The sequence below is a fragment of the Hyperolius riggenbachi genome, chromosome 1 (genome assembly GCF_040937935.1).
Source record: "Hyperolius riggenbachi isolate aHypRig1 chromosome 1, aHypRig1.pri, whole genome shotgun sequence".
Taxonomy (NCBI): Eukaryota; Metazoa; Chordata; class Amphibia; order Anura; family Hyperoliidae; genus Hyperolius; species Hyperolius riggenbachi.
The window spans coordinates 547,833,481-547,854,281 of record NC_090646.1 but is presented as its reverse complement, the minus strand read 5'-3'; the positions used below and the strand labels follow the sequence as shown (position 1 = coordinate 547,854,281).

At 44.6% G+C, this 20,801-nt stretch overlaps 1 protein-coding gene across 1 annotated transcript in view; it reads right to left on the bottom strand.

The window, feature by feature from the left end:
• Positions 1 to 20,801, bottom strand: part of CDO1 (cysteine dioxygenase type 1) — a 75,368-nt gene that overhangs the window by 45,258 nt on the left and 9,309 nt on the right. The window contains exon 2 of the mRNA XM_068271674.1: positions 1,569 to 1,646. Within this exon, the coding sequence (XP_068127775.1) occupies positions 1,569 to 1,646 (78 nt within the window). The remainder of the gene's footprint in view (positions 1 to 1,568; positions 1,647 to 20,801) is intronic.

The following is a 20,801-nucleotide window of genomic DNA, read 5'->3' as shown; positions in this document are numbered from 1 at the left end:
ACGTCAGTGACGTCATCCCGCCCCGTCGCCATGGCGACGGGGGAAGCCCTCCAGGAAATCCCGTTCTATGAACGGGATTTCCTGATCGGAGATCGCCGAAGGCGATCGAAGCGGGCGGGGGGATGCCGCTCAGCAGCGGCTATCATGTAGCGAGCCCTCGGCTCGCTACATGATTAAAAAAAAAAATTTTTTTAAAAACTGCTGCGCTCCCTCCTGGCGGTATTTTTCATACCGCCAAGGAGGTTAAACACCAAATTAGTGTTTTAGCTAATTAAAAAGGAATAGTCAATGCTTGGAAATAGTTTAAAGCCAATTATGTACTAGGGTTAAATATATATTTGTCAGGGGGTACTTGTGATAATGTTTACCATGTTAGGGGGTACTTGGCAAGTTTTATTTAGGCCAAGTTGCACTGTAATAGTAAGAAACCTTTATAATACTTGAAGCACGTTTGAATCCAACGCCCTGCATGCTGTGCCTTAATGCATAATGCGTGCATTAACCTCCCTGGCGTTCTATTAAAATTGCCAGGGAGGCTGCGGGAGGGTTTTTTTTTAATAAAAAAAAATATATTTCATGCAGCCAACTGAAAGTTGGCTGCATGAAAGGCCACTAGATGGCGCTCCGGAGGCGTTCTTTCGATCGCCTCCGGCGCCCAGAATAAACAAGGAAGGCTGCAATGAGCAGCCTTCCTTGTTTTGCTTATATCGTCGCCATAGCGACGAGCGGAGTGACGTCATGGACGTCAGCCGACGTCCTGACGTCAGCCGCCTCCGATCCAGCCCTTAGCGCTGGCCGGAACTATTTGTTCCGGCTGCGCAGGGCTCGGGCGGGTGGGGGGACCCTCTTTCGCCGCTGCTCGCGGCGGATCGCCGCAGAGCGGCGGCGATCAGGCAGCACACGCGGCTGGCAAAGTGCCGGCTGCGTGTGCTGCTTTTTATTTCATAAAAATCGGCCCAGCAGGGCCTGAGCAGCGACCTCCGGCGGTAATGGACGGATATACTCGTCCATACCGTCAAGGAGGTTAAAGGAAGCCAGATATGGCAATGGTATTTATACTTCCCTTCCTACAGCCTCATGAGGTGTGCAGGTTTCCTCTCTGTCCCCCATTCTTTTACTACCTTCCCCCACCCCTGGTAATCTGGCCAGCCATGCTCTTCTGCACATGCGTGGCCGCACACCCATTTGGGAGCATTTTGCACCTGTGCACTGGAGTGCAGCAGTGGCATGTGCGCAGCTGGGCATGCACAGAAGCACACAACTGGCCAGATTACTGGGGGATAACAAGTGGACAAAGACGGTGAGGGAGCCTACGCACCTCGCTGGACTGGAGGAAGCCTCAAGTATAAATCTACCCATTATTGACATCTCAGGTACACTAACAGTGGAAGTGAAGCATACTTTTCATTGATTGTATGTGACCTAAAGGTCTCATTACATGCGGTGCGACCATTGTTCTGTGGAGTTTGTTTTTGCAGGGAATGCGACCCAATTACAACTGTGAATGGAGCTTTAGTGATCCAGCGCTCATCTTACAGTATTTGCCATTAAATATGGCACATCTTTACCTGCCATGTCCTTCACCCCAGCAGAGAATCATCAGATTAAACTTTCCATTTCCTTCATCCACCAGGTTTCGGGTGTATCTGAAAGACAAAGCACAATTAAAGTCACTAAATAGACTAAAGCAAAATCCAGGTATTGCACAAAAAGTACACCAAGAGTGCAAGGTCAGTGGATGTGTTGCACTTCAAAAAGATGTGGCTCCTGGGTCTCAAATATTTCATATTACATTTATATCAAACTAGTGATGAATAAAAACGGATACCATGGCCAATGGTGAATATGAGGATATTCAGTAAACACTGGTTAGCATTAGGTGTCAATCAGGAGGGTTAAGGGATGCATTGGGGAGGTTAACGGAGCCAGCAGCAGCTGTACATAGAGCCACAGATGGCTGGCAAAGGGAGCAGAGTAGTAGGGAGCAGAGATAAGCAGCTGTTCTGCACTATATTACAGCTGCAGAGCAGCAGCTGTCCACCCAGCCACAATCAGCCTGCATGTGTCCAAGTTATCAGGTGCTTCTCTGTTTTTCATACTAAGTTTGTTGGAGAATAACTCTGCAGGTCAACTCACTGCCCATACAATTCTACAGGCCTGTTCACCTCTCAAATTAGGGCTTCAGCACTGCACGGATATAGCCAACAGGGCTGGTTGTCAAACCTGGCTGAGCTCTATCAGCTGAAGCTATAAATAAACCACACACTGTTCAATCTGAAGGTACAATAAACCTCCAACCCAGGTTCCCATATACACATTTAAATATATATTAGGCTCAATTCAAGTGTGAGCCATTTGAAAATTATAACTTATTTCTGCTCCCATCTCAGATTCAACACTTCTATACACCAACATTTCTTAATGCCTCCATGTCCCCTTATCAACCAATGTTACACATTTCCATCTGTGAATTGAGAAATTAGCCTTTTTGAATGCCAAGCAGTTCTAACAAGCATTAGAAAGGCAGCAACATGCCGTTCCATAGTCTGAAAAATACCACAACATATGGCCAACTTGAGAAAAGCAATTAGATCTAGGTTACTTTTCAAAAGTAATGTCACATAGATCATACGTTAAGTGAATAGAGCTCATTGTCCAATGACTGGTACATGTGAGGACATCGGGGACCAACCTTTTGAGGGGGGGGGGGGGTTTCACCTTTTCAACTGATTTCTTGATTAGTAAAGAATCAGATGGGAATACAATACCAATGTACATGTGTACAAAGGCTCCAGTCCTGTCCCCAACAAGTTCTTTACAGATACCCACTGTGTTATGCATCCAGATGGAATACTCACCACCACACATGATTATCGACTGAGAAAACTATTCTGACCTCAAAACAATTTACTCATGATCAAAATCCAAGTAGGAGCCCACTGTCCTGTCAGCAATCTGCATTGATTCAGACAAGGGCATTGTCCTTTCCTCTCACCCCATGACATCACACCACTCCATATTCCCTCGGCATAACAGAACACATCGCTAGAATGCATCTGTACAGTGTCATCCAAGGGATAGTGTACTTTATCACTGCTGGGTGACCTGCCTTGTACCTGTGTATGAGGCTTTAGCAAATAAAATTAACAATGTGTGTCGATTAATCATTCCTATAAGACCACCACACCTCCACTGTTGCATTGGTTAGTAAGCCTTGAGTTTACACAGAAACTGGCCATGCACAACAGTCGTTATAAATACTTCTGATTTTCTCTAGGATAACATAACATGCAATCAAACGTTTATAGCACATCAAATCTTGTGTTTTACGGAGATAAGTCTGCAATTTGTTTTGATGTTATTGTTGGCACATGGCTGTACTTGGCATTGGGACCCCAATGAATTTTATGGTGCCCAAGATACATGTGAAAGATGATTCACTTTTGATCAAGTTCCACATCTTACTGTACAATTGCCACATCTTATCCAGAGCAATAAATGTTATCTTTGAACATAAACAGGTAAACTCCACTAATCACAGATAGCCTGACTTAAGAAGGCTTTTATGGAAAATAAATCCAGGGGTGGCAAATGTTGACATAATTCCTATTGAGGTCAATTAAGAATCTTGCTTGGCATTCCACTTAGTGAATCACACTTAGGGGGAACTGACTTACTAAATTAAGGTTGTCCATTTTCTAGCTTTAAAGGGCAACTGCAGGCCCGGATTTACATTGCAGGAGCCTATAGGCACAGATGTTCTGGCACCCTTGACCTCGCCCTCCATGAACCTACAAAACCCCCTACGACCTCACCACAAGTGTGCTGCTGTCCTCGCTGTTAATTCTCCCTTACTTCCCTTCCTGGTCATAGGTAGCTACAGGTGCCCCTTAGCATTAGATAGCCAGAGGATACTCAGTATTAAGTAGCTAGCTGTGCCAGTCTTGTCAGAGGAATGCTGAGAGCTAGGTGAGTAGCCACTCTTTCACACTGCTCGGGACTCTTTATAGGGAAGGAGGGAGGAAGGCACTAGGGGAGGGGAGGGGAGGAAGCTGCCTTTCCAGCAACAGGTGCCTGTAGGCATGTGCCTACAGCACCTTGGTGTTAAATACATCCCTGGGAATATGGAGGCTGCCATATTTCCTTCTAAATAATACCATTTGCCTGGCCATCCTGCTAATCATCTGCCTCTAATACTTTTATCCATAGACCCTGAACAAGCATGCAGATCAGGTGTTTGACATTGTCAGCTCTGATAAGAACAGGCCAATGTTTGTGATTTCATGGGGCAGCCATCTTTTTGGTTGAAAGGCAGCGACAGGGAGCATGAGACATTTCCAACCGTCCTGTGTCCAGATCGCCCCTCCCAGCTGCACACGCTAGGCTTCAAATCTCAAATTCAAAATGTAAAACATTTGCGGCTAAACAGCAGAACATCAGAAATCCCATCATGTTTTGCACAGCATCAGTGGAAAAATGCCTGGGCAGATTTGATGGGATGGAGCTTCGCTTCTGTGCAGCTCAAAAAATGAGGCTTGGGTAAGAAAAACAAAGTTCTGGATTCAGTAAAACGGTTGAAGAAACTCCAAGCCTTTTCAGTGCTGCAGAGTAGATTTTTACTCTGGAAGTTAGAGTAAAAAAAAAAAAAAAAAAAAAAAAAAAAAAGTTTAAATAAAAGCCTAGTTACCTGGCAGTCCTGCTGATCTCTAGCTGCAGTAGTGTCTGAATCACACATAAGGCCTAGTGCAGAGTGCTCAGCCTACACAATTCAATGTGGCTGTTCACATCACTGTTGTATTGGATTGCATTGTTCTAACTCTACATGTAGGCTTAGCATTAAAGTTTGTCTCCAATTGCAATTCACACTCAGATGTGCATTGTGCAATTGACCACTGAATACAGTCATTCTTAATCTTTTGATCATACTGATGTGTTCTGTTATTTGCATAGAATGCCTTTGTATCCACCATTCATGCAGAGACCTCAGAATAACATTGGCATTTATGTGGCTCTGGAGCTCGGCCTCACATTATTGGTGATTCAACAATCTCTCCCTTATTGGAGGCATTTCGTATATTGGTCTACTCACTAAACAAAGAACCAACATGTTTAATTCCCCAGTGATTTCCCAGGTCTGCTGTGACTTCAGTACATTTTGAAATCTTACTCAAATTCTTTGATGCAAGTTTGACCCTTTCCCTATATGCATGAACGTGGTGGAATTATCAAAGTGGCCATATTCCAGGGAGACAGCTGACCAGGTCCCAAACTGTCCAGTCTATAGAGCCATTATTAGAACATCCATCCTACATGGCCCCTCCCCCAGTTTCATCAGTACAGCTGGAGGCATGCACAGACAGCAAAGCGCAGCCAAGTAGTTACAGCATAGAGGGAATGATTTCTTCACCACATTGATGGAAGAGGTTTAATCTTTTTTCATAACAAGTCCTTTAAAGGTTAAATCAAAGACCCCATTTGTTTGTGTTCCCACAAAGCAGGAGTTTCCAGTACAGTCCTCATAAGGTCTAAGGTCAGCAGGTTAGGAAAACATGTCCCCAGTCAGCTGGCACGGATAACGGTTTCTTCTGGCTCCCTCTTCCACGGGATAAACAGTGCAGCTTGGCTGGGTGTCCAAGTTTATGCAACCACTGGCAGCTGCCAAGCTGTGCCAACTCCCTCTAGGTCAAGGGCAGGGCTCTTCCTGACCAACTCTTGTAGCCCATGAATCATTTGTTCACCAGCTGTATTTTAGTTATTATATTGTGTACCACCTCTGCTCAGCAACCATGTTTTGTATGCATTTTGTACCATGCTACAGAATAGGTGACGCAAAGCTTTAACCGCTTGCCGACCGCCCACTACCAATAGGCGGTTGCAAAGTGGCACCCCCAGGACCACGTAACGCTGACCAGCAGCGGCACCTGGGGGACTGATTAGCCGGGAATCGTGTGCAGGGATGCATGCACATCTGCCGGCATTAGGCTCCACCCACCCGCAAAGTCAACCCACCGGCGGGTTGTTAATCCCCCATCTGCCACATACAAAGTGTATTATACAGGCTGCCTTCTCCCCTGGTGGTCCCAGTGATCAAGGGACCACCAGGGGTGGAGGCAGCTATGCATGTACACACACACACACTGACCCTGTCCCCTGATCGCCCACAGCACCCCTCAGACCTCTGTTTGCACCCAAACACCCATCAACCATTATGCAACACAATATGGCAACCGCCAATCCAAGAAGCTACCATGCCCAGCCTTTTCAGTGGAAACCACTCCAAGTTTCTGAACATAACATTTTTTGAGGCCTACTTAACATGGGTCTAGTCCAGGCATGGGCAAACTTGGTACACAAAATTATCCCTCTATACTGAATCACATAATTAAAACGTAACGTTTATTATATATAATTCTTAAAAACTGGCTAGCTAGGTAATATGCTAATAACTTGCAAATATTGCTGGACCAACTCTGTCAGAGAGAAAATAAGGAGATGGCTATATTGCCAGCTCTGGTCCTATCGCAATATAGATAATAGTTACATTACACAACCCCCACCAAACAACCCGACATGTTTCACTTCTAACTGAAGCTTTTTCAAGGGAAAAGTGCTTAAAAAGTGCTATTAGTGATAAGGTGCAAAGATAACATTTTAAAAACAAGTTACAGATATAGCCTGTCGGCTAGTAACATAGTAGCAGCCTGGCTGCTACTATGTTACTAGCCGACAGGCTATATCTGTAACTTGTTTTTAAAATGTTATCTTTGCACCTTATCACTAATAGCACTTTTTAAGCACTTTTCCCTTGAAAAAGCTTCAGTTAGAAGTGAAACATGTCGGGTTGTTTGGTGGGGGTTGTGTAATGTAACTATTATCTATATTGCGATAGGACCAGAGCTGGCAATATAGCCATCTCCTTATTTTCTCTCTGACAGAGTTGGTCCAGCAATATTTGCAAGTTATTAGCATATTACCTAGCTAGCCAGTTTTTAAGAATTATATATAATAAACGTTACGTTTTAATTATGTGATTCAGTATAGAGGGATAATTTTGTGTATTTAGATTGAATTCAGGGTCTGGTTTAATAATGGGCAAACTTGGCCCTACAGCTGTTAAGGAACTACAAGTCCCACAATGACAGCCACATTCATGACTCATAATGGCAAATGCAGACTCCTGCAATGCATTGTGGGACTTGTAGTTCCTCAACAGCTGGAGGGCCAAGTTTGCCCATGCCTGGTCTAGTCAAAAAATTTATTGCGGTCTTATTGGTCTACGCACCCAATACATCACATGCCCATGTTCTCTGCTGCCATGTCCAGGTCACGATTTGAGAACATCCTGCGCTTCAGTGCCAATACAACCTGTCATCTAAGAGGCCACCCTGCTTATGACCGGTTCCACACAATTCGGCCCCTCAGACCACCTGTCATCAAAATTTGCAGATGCTTATACCCCTGAACAGTCATATTGAGGCATTTGATTTCCAGACTACTCCTTGCGGTTTTGGGCCCCTAAAATGCCAGGGCAGTTTAGGAACCCCACAAGTGACCCCATTTTAGAAAGAAGACACCCCAAGGTATTATGAGGAGTTTATAGAAGATTTGTCACAAGTTAGTGGAAATTGATTATTTTTTTCACAAACTTGACAAAAAATAAAATTTTATGAACTCACCATACTCCTAATACCTTGGGGTGTTGTCTTTTTAAATGGGGTCACTTGTGGGGTTCCTAAACTGCCCTGGCATTTTAGGGGCCCTAAACTGTGAGGAGTAGTCTGGAAATCAAATGCCTCAATATGACCTGTGAAATCCTAAAGGTACTCATAGGACCTTGGGCCCCTTAGCGATACCAAGTGTGACACTTTTGCAGCCTAGGTGCTAAGCTGCAAAAAAATAAGATAAATAAAGTGTCACATGGTATCACCGTACTCAAAAGTAGTAGTATGATTTTTACACATACCCATGCTGGGTGGGAGAAATGGCTTTTTTTCTTTTACACACAAAGGGTCATTTACAGAGCCATTTCTCCCACCCAGCATGGGTATGTGTCACATGAGCCCTAGTGGTCAGACCGCAAAATGCCTTCCAAACGGTGCCAGCGCACAGATCGTGCGAACTCTGGTCGCAGTCAATGCGCAGGAACCGTTGGGAATTGGCCGCAGACAAACCAGAAGGGAGCCTGTGAGGTTCGGTAATTGCAAATTACACACTAGTTCAGGGTATAACTGCCACCACCTCTGTTACCATGGGACAGAGGAGCCCGCTGACTGAGCCTAGATCTACAAAAAAAACGGTTAAAACACGCTGTATTCTGTCTAGCCAACAACAAACAATAGCAGCATCTCTTCAGAGACCTGGGATCAGTTTCTGTGTATGCTGAATAATAGGGTAGCTAGAACAACTGGCGATAGAGTCGGTTTATTGAAAGCAATATAAATAATATATACAGACAATTAACAACAATTGAGACATTAATAGCCAGTATGAAATAAAGGAGAAAATACTTAGGGTTTGTGGAAATATGTCCGTTCTGGGAAAAACTTGTAGAGTTCCTTTTGTTCAGTTTCAGCAAAGTTTAAAGTCCAAGCAAACTGGAAAATGTCCTTTGTTCAGTTTCAGCAAAGATGGCCAATCAAGATGGCCGCTAGCCATGTGTCCTTTGTTTCAGCTCAGACAAGATGGCCGCCAACCACATGGTCCCCTGGCTGGCAGAGTGCTTTCATGAAGGTGGAATTTGGAGGACTGAGGGAGTGGTCCCTTGCAAACACTTTTGAACAATGCCCACCTTTGGGTAGAGCCTCATGTACAGCCCAGGGGTTGGACAGGGGCAGTGAGCTCCCTGGAGGGGTGCTCTAGGCCCACCAAATATGACATTTGCCATATCTCGGCTTACGCTTTCCGCACACACATGACCATCACATATTCACATTTCTCAGACTAGGCCAGTTCATATGATGCCAAACTTGGGCATGTTAAACGGTGGAATCCCCCGAGTTCTGGTTATGCCAGTGGCTCCAATTTAATATCAAAATACTCACAAGATCCAGACCAGCAGAATGATATAACGTTCACATTTCTCACCTGAATGGTATTCCTTAAATATGCAAAAAACCATATACAACATTCATTTCTTCCTGCTTTTTGCTGCAGCCAGGATGTCTAGTTTCAAGCTGTGACTAGCTTCCTGGGATAGCCCTGTATGAAAGGGACCTTTTGGTTCCTTTAATTAGCATCTGAATGTGAAATCAGCTGGGACAAGCTTTGAGTTTGCACCTCTGGCTAACAGGTCACAGGCACCAGGTTTCATGAAAAGAACTCTACTGCTCTTATGAAGACAGAGACCCTCCAGGCTGGACTGAATGGTATCCACAGACATGAGATTCTGATTTGGCAGCGCAAGGCAATCGAGGCAGGAAACTGATTGCGGTTGCATTTGTTTCTCATGGCTGTTCCGTGACAGTATGTGTAAAAATACACCCCTACATATCCTGTGTATGGCGATACCACGTGTGACACTTTTTTGCAGCCTAGGTGCGCTGAGGGGCCCAACTAACCCTCAGGAGCACCTCAGGAAACATGACAGGTGCTCAGAAAAGTCAGATGCTTCAAACTGGGGAAATTCGCTTTTTGCACCATAGTTTGTAAACGCTATAACTTTTACCCCCCCTTCCCCAAAAAAAAAAATATCCAATAAGTGTCAAATGATCAAAGACATGTAGCACAATTTGGACAAAAAAAAAATAAAAATAAAAAAATAAATGTATTTTTATGAATATAATAAAAACTAAAAAAGTCACAGCAGGAATCACATCGCACCAAAAGAAAGTTGTATTAGTGACAAGTAGTAAAATTTGTTTATATAGTAGGTTGTATGGACCCAAATTAAATATACAAGATTTCAGAAATCTATTTTCTATTTTCTAAATAATAATAGCAGCCTTCTGACGACAAATCTAAAATATTTTACATTTATTGGAGAAACCCCTCCCTTCCTCTCATATTGCCGGGACAGAATCCGGCAGACTGGTGGAGTAGGTGATGTCCAGCAAAGGAGGAATTGCTAATGGCTGCCACCTGTATAACCTTAGTTATGGAAAGAGAAGGGTGAAAAGCATGCACTGAAATGCTCAGGCTTGGAGTGTTTATCTTTGTATGTGCCAGAGTGGTGCAACTAAATATTTTTTTTTTTTTTTTTTTTAAATTCAAGTTTGGTTCCGCTTTAAGGGGTTTTAAGACTGCAGTCCTTAAGTGGTTTAAAAACAAAACAAAAAAACTTGGCTATGCATAAAGATTTTAAGAGAATGCTCAATGTAGTTTAACTACTTTGGCCTCCTGGACGTACTAGCTACGCCCAGGAGGCCATGTGCACGTCCGCGCGCTCCCGTGGCAGATTGCACGCGCGTTCTCCCGGCCACAGATAGTTAGCCCACGAATCAGTGAATCGGGCTATGGTGCCCGATAACCGATTCCTCTCCCCTGCAGAAAAGCAACAGCTTCTCTCAGAAGCTCTGCTTTTTCTGGCTGTTGCGTCCGTGCGTCCCTCTAAGCGTATGCTATGCTTAGAGTGACGTCATGTAAACAAACTCATGGCCGCCATCTTGTGGCCAAAAAGTAAAAAAAAAAATTTTAACTCACATTTACATTCTTAAAGTACTGTTTACATCCCACCCACAAAAAAAATACCCAAATAAAAAGAAGTGTAAATATTTACCTAAGGGTCTAAACTTTTTAAATATCAAAGATGAAATAGTTTTTTTTTATTCTAAACTTGTAAATAGTGATGAATGCAAAAACGGAAAAATGCACCTTTATTTCCAAATAAAATATTGTCGCCATACATTGTGATAGGGACATAATTTTAACGGTGTAATAACCGGGACATTTGGGCAAATACAATAGATGAGTTTTAATTATGGAGGCATGCATTTTAAAACTATAATGGCTGAAAACTGAGAAAATGATTTTTTTCCGTTTTTTTCTTATTCTTCCTGTTAAAATGCCTTTACAAAAGTAAGTAAAGTGGCTCTTAGCAAAATGTACCACCCAAAGAAAGCCTAATTGGTGGCAGAACAAGATATAGATCAGTTCATTGTGGTAAGTAGTGATAAAGTTATAGGCTAATTAATGGGAGGTGAACATTGCTCGGATGCATAAAGTGAAAACGACTGAAGGCTGAAGTGGTTAAGCTAAACAAAAAACAGCCAACCCATCTGTTTCACTAATTCACAGACAAAAACTCACGATTTACCACTGCCAACTTGCCCATCAACTGAGACATGGTTTTATCATATAGCCATTTTCCCTGCTGCCTGATGGCCCATCATAACTCAGTGATTGGCAGGACTTAAATACTGTAGGGGGGGGGGGGGGAGGAGGAATGAGTTGACCTGGTCCCCTGCAGACATCCTTTGCCCACGCAGCCACTCAATGCTCCGGTTCTGAAATTGCAGAAGTGAACTGGAGGCGGGGCCGGAGCATCGGTGAGTGGCTGCGCAGGCAAAGGATGTCTGCGGGGGACCATTAGAAGCCCTGGGCAAGTTCAACTCATTTTCCCCTGACCCCCCCTACAGTATTTCTTTAAAGGGAACCCAAACTGAGTGATATTGATGTTTTCTTTTAAATACCAGTTGCCTGGCAGTGCTGCTGATCTCTTTAGCTGCAGTAGAGGCTGAATCATAGACTTGAAACAAGCATGCAGCTAATCCAGTCCGACTTCAGTCAGAGCACCTGATCTGCATGCTTGTTCAGGGGCTGTGGGTGAAAGTATTATAGACACAGGATCAGCAGGAAAGTCAGGCAATGCATTTTAAAAAAGGAAAAATCCATATCCTCAGGTTTAGGTTCCCTTTAAGGTTGTCAGAATCAGTGGATCTTTGGGTATTCATACCATTCCAAAGGGATTTAATTTTAACTTAAAACCCATCTCCACCAAAAATGTATTTTAGTTGTGCAAAGAGTAGAAAGCTAACAGATTTTTGTTTTTGCATCAGTCTCCTATTGGAAGAGCCTTTACCCAAATCGGGACAGTGAGTTTTTCTTTTCTTCAGTACCGTCAAACTACCTTCCTTGGCAACACCACATACTCAGATTGAAGCTCTGTCATGTGAATGGGAAGTAGTGGGGTGTGAGCGAACATTTCCCCTCACTGGATCAGACGGCAATACATTTTGACTTACTGGCTGATAAACATTTGGCCGATTTACATCAAATTAAAAAGTAGCCTCAGACTTTGCAAAGTTACTGCAGCAACAGGGCCCTGAATGAATAGCCCAGAATAATTCACTAACCTTCACATTTGTTATTCCCAACTGATATTTCTGTACTGTAATAGTTTAGGGTGCATTGGCCCAACAGTTGTGTGGTGCATTATATTTCTAGTTCTAATCACCAAAACAACTTACACATAAGGATTCCTAAACAGACCAATTCACATCCGCATGTTTCCTCCACAGTGCACCATGTCCTTTGAGAGGGTGCGGTGCGCTAACGGACAATGTGCATGTTATGCCCACATTACAAATGAAATGCAAAGTACCACAATATCTGGAAATACATTTTGAAGTCTGGGGCAATGCACTGCATGCTTCTCATACCAATGGATTCAGGGTTACTATGCACCAGGGGCGTTCCTAGGGTCCTTGGAGATCGGGGGCACAAGGTGAGGGGTGTATGCGGCGCACGTAGCGTGCCGCGGCAAAAATGGGCGTGATCATACAGTGAGTGGGCGTGGCCAAATTTACATGAACTTAGCAGCGGTGTAAGCTACAGATAACGGGGCCTGCCCATCAAAATATTGGATGGAGCCCCATGTCCTTTATTTAGATAATTGACAATCAGTATAGGCATAGATCAAAGATGTATACGCACATAAAATTTGCTAATAAAATTGGCTAATCAAAATTGTATGTGTGTACCAGGCTTTACAGCTAATACTGTACATACTGAAAGTAGCAGGGATCAGCACACACTGCAGCTAGTTTACTATCAGTACAGGCACAGAGTAACAGCATATACAGTACATACTGGAGGTGGCAGAGATCAGCACACTGCAGCTAGTTTGCTATCAGTACAGGCACAGAGTAACAGCAGTTCTTTTCCATTAGCCAGGCACATCTGGCGCTAATTACTATTCTCCCTCCAGGCCGCCATGGATAGTAGGGGGAAGATGTAACTCTGGTGCCAACATCAATTTAAACTAAATACAAACATTTTAACTCATACATGAACATTATGGAAAATCAAAGTTGAACATAAACTGAAGATAAACAATTTCATCCATCCTACTCCTGAAAAATGTATTTATTTTTTTTTTAGAACACCCCAGTTTTATTTTCGGTTTTAAAAAGCTAAAAAAAAAAAAAAAAAAAAAGTAGGTTTAACCACTTCCGGATACCGGGTGGTTTTGCTGATCGGTGCTGCGTGGGCTCTCCAGCCCGCAGCACCGATCAGCTAGCAGCCAGGCCGATCAGACTTCCCCCCCCTTTTTTCCCCACTAGGGGGATGTCCTGCTGGGGGGGGTCTGATCGCCGCCGGCTGCTTGCGCTTGCGGGGGGCTCTCTTCAAAGCCCCCCTCCGCAGTGCTTCCTGGCCGCCTTCCCCTTCCCTCCCTCTACCTCCCCCTGTGAGCGGCGCAGGACGGAATTCTGTTCTGCGCCGGATAGGATAGGCTTCAGCCTATCAGGTGCCGGCGGTCCCCGGCCAATCAGAGGCCGGGGATCGCCGATCTCCGCCACGGCGCTGCTGCGCAGCAGCGCCGTATACATGTAAACACCGGGGAAGATCTTCCCCGTGTGTTTACATTTACCCTGCGAGCCACGATCGGAGGCTCGCAGGGTGTTCACGGAGACACCCTCCGTGAACTGACATGGAACGGCCGCTCATACGAGCGGCCGTTTCCATGCAATCCACTTCAGGATTCAGGGGCGTAGTTAAGCGTACGCCGAATCCTGAAGTGGTTAATGCTATTGTCTCATATGATGAGGATTCAGCTTTTCCCATAGTTTCGCAGTTAGCAATCATGAGGGCCCCCAACAAGACAAATTCAGCAGTCATGAGGCACATAAATAGACACCATTTTACATAAATGGGCAGAATGCCCCCTTAATATGGTAGACACCTCACCTGGCTTCTGAATTCTCTACTGGCTGCCGTGCCTGGCTGGCAATACTATTTTTGTCTGGATTGGGGATGATGTGTGGGCTGAAACGCCTGGCAGTGATGCTGTGGCTGGGCTGGCTGGCAGTGATGCTGTGGCTGTGCCTGGCTGGCAGTGATGCTGTGGCTGTGCCTGGCTGGTTGAAGTAAATGCTGGCCTGACTGGTGGTGATGCTGTGGCCTTTTTGCCAGCGATTCTGGGCTGGTTGGCTGGTGGTGATGTTGGGCTGGCTGGCCTAGATAGTTTAGGTAGTTACAGGAGCCCCCCAGCTCAGGTAGTGACAGGGACGCCCCCCGGTTAGATAATGACAGGGACGCCCCCCCGGTTAGATAATGACAGGGACGCCCCCCCGGTTAGATAATGACAGGGACGCCCACCCGGTTAGATAGTGCCAGGGACAGCCCAGCTGCAGACCTCAGTATCAGCCGGCGACCAGTTAGAGCGGGAGCGCCGATCTCGGTGAACACCACGCTGTATATGTGGAAGTGATGTCACTTCCGCATATCAGTGCGGTGTCCGCTAGGTCCTAGCGCCCGCATAGTGGTCGCCGGCTGGTCAGAGGTCTGAAGCTGTGCTGCGTCTGCCTGACTGGCAGCGGGGACGGCCGCAGGGGGGGGGGGTGTAAAATCCCCAATGGTCGCCCCTGGGGACCGGGGCACTTGTCCTACCTCGGAGCGGAGCATAGAGAATCGGCGTCATAGCAAAAGACGCCGACGCTTCCTTTCAAGTGCCCCGCAGCAGGTGCTCAGAGGTTTGTGGCACTCTGGGCGAGATCCGTAGCACGTGCTTCGGATCTATTGCCCTAACGACGCGCCTGCTATGCACAAATAAAAACTGCATGCTCCATCTACTCCCACAGACCTTTATCAGTAAATGGAAGGAGCAGCCCTTTTATTGTTCAGAGGTGAGGTACTAGCTTCAGAGAACCATACATAATTACAAGGAATAAGTTTGAGCCTTGGTGGTATTTTAGAGCCAATAACATCCCTGGTATGTGTGGGCATCATAAACTTGTCTCAGGCAGCAAACAATCACAATGCCCAGAGGGATAAAGGCTTTATGTGCAGCTGAAGAGTATGAGAAAATAGAGGTTTGCTGGCTGACATAGTGATGTTCTACCTTTATGTTTTCCTAGACAAGGTGTTCTGACCCACTTGCTGTTCCAGGTCACCAACTCACAAGCCGAACGCAAATTATGACTGAACCAAGTAGAATTTTAAGAGGCAGTTATTAGTGTCAGCCTCTTCATCCTTCCAGTTTAGGTTTCTGTTCACACAGTGACATGCCATCTCCAAAGGAAGGCAATTGTGAGAGTCTCAGGTGGTGACATTACAGTTTTCAAAAAAAGCCATTTAAAGTGGACACTGCCACAGCTGTCAAGACAAAACCTGTCCTTGTAGAAAAAATAAAAAATAAAAAGTAAAATAAAAAAAAGGTTGTGCTGAAGGTATTTTCTTATAACTTACCGTGCAATAAGCAAGCATACCAAAAAAAACTAAAAAAAAAAAAAAAAAACCTGGTACTCAGGTTAATGCTGCCATGTAGTTAATGAGTAAGTGGAAGATAAGTCCTACTTGCTTCTTAAAGAACAACTGAAGTGAGAGGTATATGGCTGCCATATATCCTTTAAAGCAATGCCAGTTGCCTGGCTATCCTGCTGATCCTACACGTTTTAATACTTTTAGCCATAGATCCTGAACAAACCTGCAGCAGGTGTTTCTGACATTTGTCAAATGTGACTAAATTAACTGCATGCTCTTTTCAGGTGTGTGATTCAGACACTACTGCAGCCAAAGAGATCAGCAGGGCTGCCAGGCAACTGGTATTTCTTAAAAGGAAATATGGCAGCCTTCATACACCTCAGACTTCAGTTGTCCTTTAATGTCTTGCTCCTGTCATGTATGACCTGGCAATGTCTATTTTATTAACACATGCACTGCTGAATGTTAAAGCCAAATTAAACCCCCATCATGGCTCCACTGATTTTTTTTTTTCTCTCCAACCAATGTATTCCATATTACAATCAGGGCCGGTTCTCATGAAGCAAGATGAAACATTTGCATCAGGCACAGAGATTACAGGGGCAGCATGTTTGTACTGTGTTCACACTAACAGCATGCAATCAGGAGGATAAACAAGAGGAGAGCGTGATGTGAAGAGGTCATCATTTGGGGGGAAAAAAAAAAAAAAAAAAGAGAAAAGCTTGTGCTGTGTGAGAAATCTGAGGGCCCGTTTCCACTATTGCGAATTTGCATGCGATCTGTCAGATATGCAGATATGAAAATTCATCCTGGTGGATCTGATGATCTGCAGATGAATGTCTGTTAAGGTGTGTATGAGGATCTGCAGATATTAGACTATTAATGCATTTTGCAGGAACTGATCTTTTGCAGATACTAATCTTTTGAATGAGTGCAGCATCTTTGTGTGCAGCATCTTGCAAAGATTTCTGTCTGATGGGGAGTTCAGCTTCATGGAATAGACTGTAGGTATGGCTCTCATACTACATGGAAGATAGTAAAATTGGTCTGTGGTCTTTCATTTATTTTTCAAGTGTGTATGTAGCACAAGTTGTGTATTTTAATCCACCATGATGTACTGTAGGCCTAGTTTGAGGTACTTTTGGGATCTCAAAAGGTTTGGTTTATCTGGTTTATGTGATCACAGCCAATCAGCATATGTGTTATTTCTATATAGCTACTATGCTGGTTAATTTCTTTATAAAGGCAGGATTATACACATCAATACAAAACATGCTGTGAACAGTATAAATGTGCATACACGTCAATACTCTCCTGCACTGTATACTAGACCCTTGCTTGATACATTTTGGCGAGTTACAGGGGAAAAAAAAATGAAAATTGAATTACATTTTGTACCAATCCTGGGGAAATTGAACACCAAGGAGGTTAAGGAAGATCTATCTGGTCAGTGAAATGCTGAGAGCAGGGCGAGTAACCTCATTTACACTCATCAGGACTGCATAGGGAAGGGAGGGATGCACTTGGAGGGAAGTGAGCTGCCTTTCCATCAGGCACGTGCCTAGAGTCCCTAGTGGTAAATCCGGCCCTGATCACGATTGTTTTCTTGCAAAGAAAAATAAAATGCGGTTTCCAAATTGAATTTGCATATATTTAAATTCAGATGTGAAAAGCACAGTATAATAGTAGTGGAAATAGGCACTTATCCTGGCATTTCCAAAAACTCCCAAAACCCACTTCAAAAACCAAAGAAAGACCCGGAGCCAAATGGCGCAGCACATCTGGACAAATTGGTCTAGTTTGTTGTGTTGGTGTTTATACTGACAATTGTGGGGACTGCACCAAGAAACCCACTCACTGCTATAGCTTTGAAAACAGTCATATTAACTTTATTTTAGTGAAGGAGTGGTCAGATTTACATTAAGGTCCAATTTACACTAATGGTCCAATTTCTAGAGAAAAATTGTTTGAGCAATCAGAAATTCTGAGCGGAAGAAAAATCGTTCACTACACCATCAACGAACCAATCTTTGCTTCCTGTCACAACCAATCAAGAAAATCCAAATTTTGAATTGACAAATCCAGTCGGACGATTTTTGTATACTCGTTCATAATCGATTGTGCCCATCAACAGATTATATCCAAGCAATCCGATCAGAATTTCTAATCGCTCTAACAATTTTTCTCTAGAAATTGGACCTTAGTGGCCACCTTTACAATAACAAAGGTACCTAAATGTCCATTTTAAATTTCAGTCCTTTCACACTATCCATTATGTTGCAGCAAACAATATAAAAATTGCAACACAATACAAATATATTACAAAGGTAGGTTTAGATCAGTGCATTCTGCCAGAATGATGCGCAGTATGCTGTGCATTTATTGGATGATGCACATGATTACACTCTAGTTGCAGGGAAGCACACGGCCATTGTTGCAAACCTATTTTTCAGGATACACAACATGTATGGTGTAAGTACCCTAGAGCTTGACACCCTCATTTTGCACCAAATGTTGCTGTGTCAGACATTAAAGAAAGGCTTTATGTATCATTCCCCATATCTAACCAAGAGAGTGTGATGGAGATACCAGTAACTCAATTTTTCATTCTATAGCCTTTATCTTTCATATGGGTCAACTGCTGCACTTGTAATACATATATCAAAACAGGGCCAAAATTGAGGCAGTTACACCAGAGCTCTTGATTTGGTGTCTGCTCCAATTTTTGCAGTTTAAATTGCACTGGGTTTGATAAAAAAAAAAAAGGGTAATCTTATCTTGTTCAGACAGGTCATTCAGTGTTCAAATAATTGCTCATTAGCAAATTGTAGCCAACTGTGTGTCCAGTCATTGCATCAGTACATCCTGTAGCACCTGTTTATTTTACACCATGCAGTTTGTTAACTTAAAAACCTGAAGTTGCTAAAGAAAAAAATTTCGCTTACCAGGGGCTTCTGCCAGCCCCCTGCAGGTGCCCTGTTCCTGTGCTGTCCCAGAAAGGTCCCAGTCCCGCAGCTAAGTTTCATACTCACCAACTTGTAAGTCAGCCACTGTGTGTGCGGCCCTGGCCAAGGATGTTCATGCTCCCATCGCTTACAAGTCAGCGATTATGAAACTTAGCTGCAGTGGGGGCCAGAGGATTTATTTTATAAGAGGAACTTCAGGCTTTAATTCCCGTTAAGGCTCTTACAAAATTTAAAATGAGCCCACACGTCACCACACCTGAGAAGCTCCACAGATGAAATAAAGCACTGGAGGGCATAGTCACACTCCAGCCACAGTTCATTACATAAGCGAAAATTGAATTTCCTGAGACAACAGCATGTGTGCTCTCCTGCATGCCTTCAGTGTAAAGTCTTGTACACAATGCCATCCACTGGGCAACAGAAGCATATCCCTCTAGCAATGTTGCTGGGCCAATAGCTGTAGACATGGAGTCAGATGACAGGTCCTGTTGCTATTTGGGAAGGGGGAGGGGGGGAATGGTTGTATAGACATGCCACACCGTGGGTGGGGGCAAGAGGGGGGTGCAAAGGTATCGGCCATTGCTCAGCCAAAGTGAGCCACCTGGCAGTTTGGGGCTACTGTACACTATCAGCTAAGGTGGTCATTATTGGCCTCCTCAGCCAACTTTAATCAAGCGTGTGTATGGGGCTTTACTCAGCCAAAGGGGCCGTACAGCACCATATCAGATGAGAATCGTGTAGTATATTTGCAAGGTCTCAGGCATTGCCAAGCACGTTCTGCTCATTAGCCTGCCCACTGGAAGCTGCTGTACTGTACACTGCACCATCAATCCTACTTCCAGCTCTATAAGCAGTACATGCTGTCTGGTATACCTAAATCAACATGTCTGTATAACAATTAAGGCCGGATTTGTACTTTCCAGCGCCCAAGGCCAGGTGTCATGAACCGCCCCCCCCCCCCCCTTTCCCAGCTCCATTCTGTCTGAAAACCTTACTAGTAATCACTGATTTGCATGGGCTCCTTATCATTGTGCTGTTTTTGCCCTCTATTCAACAAAGCAGGGCATGCTCTGTCCACTCACGCTCCCTGTAATTCCACGCTTTTGACCAAATGTGCACAGCCGCCAATACTGTTCTGGGCATGCATACTTCAGAAATGACACTTGTGTATGAGCAGCACTTGTCAAGTATGCATACCCATAACACTCCCGGCCTTGGCTGCTGTGTGCACATCCAGACAGGAGCAGGAAATTACAAGGAGCACAAGTGGACAGAGCATGCACTGCTTCTTTGTCCTTTGTGGGACTGGCTGCAGACAGAGCCACTGACAGTGCAGTGCAATGCAGAGAAGCCCATCCAAATCAGAGAACAGGTAAGTAGCAAACAACATCTTGCCAGTATACAGGAAGAATGTTTAGTAGCCGAAAGCTTCTTTTAAAGAGACACTGAAGCGAGACTAAATCTCGCTTCAGCTCTCATATATAGCAGGGGCATGTGTGCCCCTGCTAAAACGCCGCTATCCCGCGGCTGAACGAGGGTCCCTGTCCCCCCAACCCACCCCCCGCAAACCTTGGTCGTCTTCTTGGTCGCAGATTAGCCCTTCCTAGAGGCAGGGCTAACGGCTGCAGCCCTGCCTCACAGCGCGTCTATCAGACGCGCATCGCCGCCTCTCCCCCACCCCTCTCAGTGAAGGAAGACAGAGGGGCGGGGGAGAGGCGGAGATACGCGTCTGACAGACGCGCATGGGGCAGGGCTGCGGCGGTTAGCCCTGCCCCAATGCGGAAGCGTTCCCCCGCATTACAGAGGGGATTTGGGGGGACAGGGACCCCCGTTAAGCCGCGGGATAGCGGCGTTTTAGCAGGGGCACACATGCCCCTGCTAGCTATGAGGTCTGAAGCGAGATCTATTCTCGCTTCAGACTCTTTAAGTTCACCAATAAATTATTTCTGGATTAAAAACTTTCTGCTTTCACTAGTGGCTAACCTGGTACAATACTCTACTGCTACAGGTAATTAGAAGGATTCTAAACTACATACAATGGCATTGATGTAGGCATCTTAAACAGTGACAATTTAATGCTTAAACCAGAAAGACAGATCTTAACTACTTAAGGACCAAGCTAATTGAAATCTACGCCCTGCTTTGGTGGTCACCTGGCTGGGCGTAGATTTTAATTAGGCGCCGATGCATGCATCC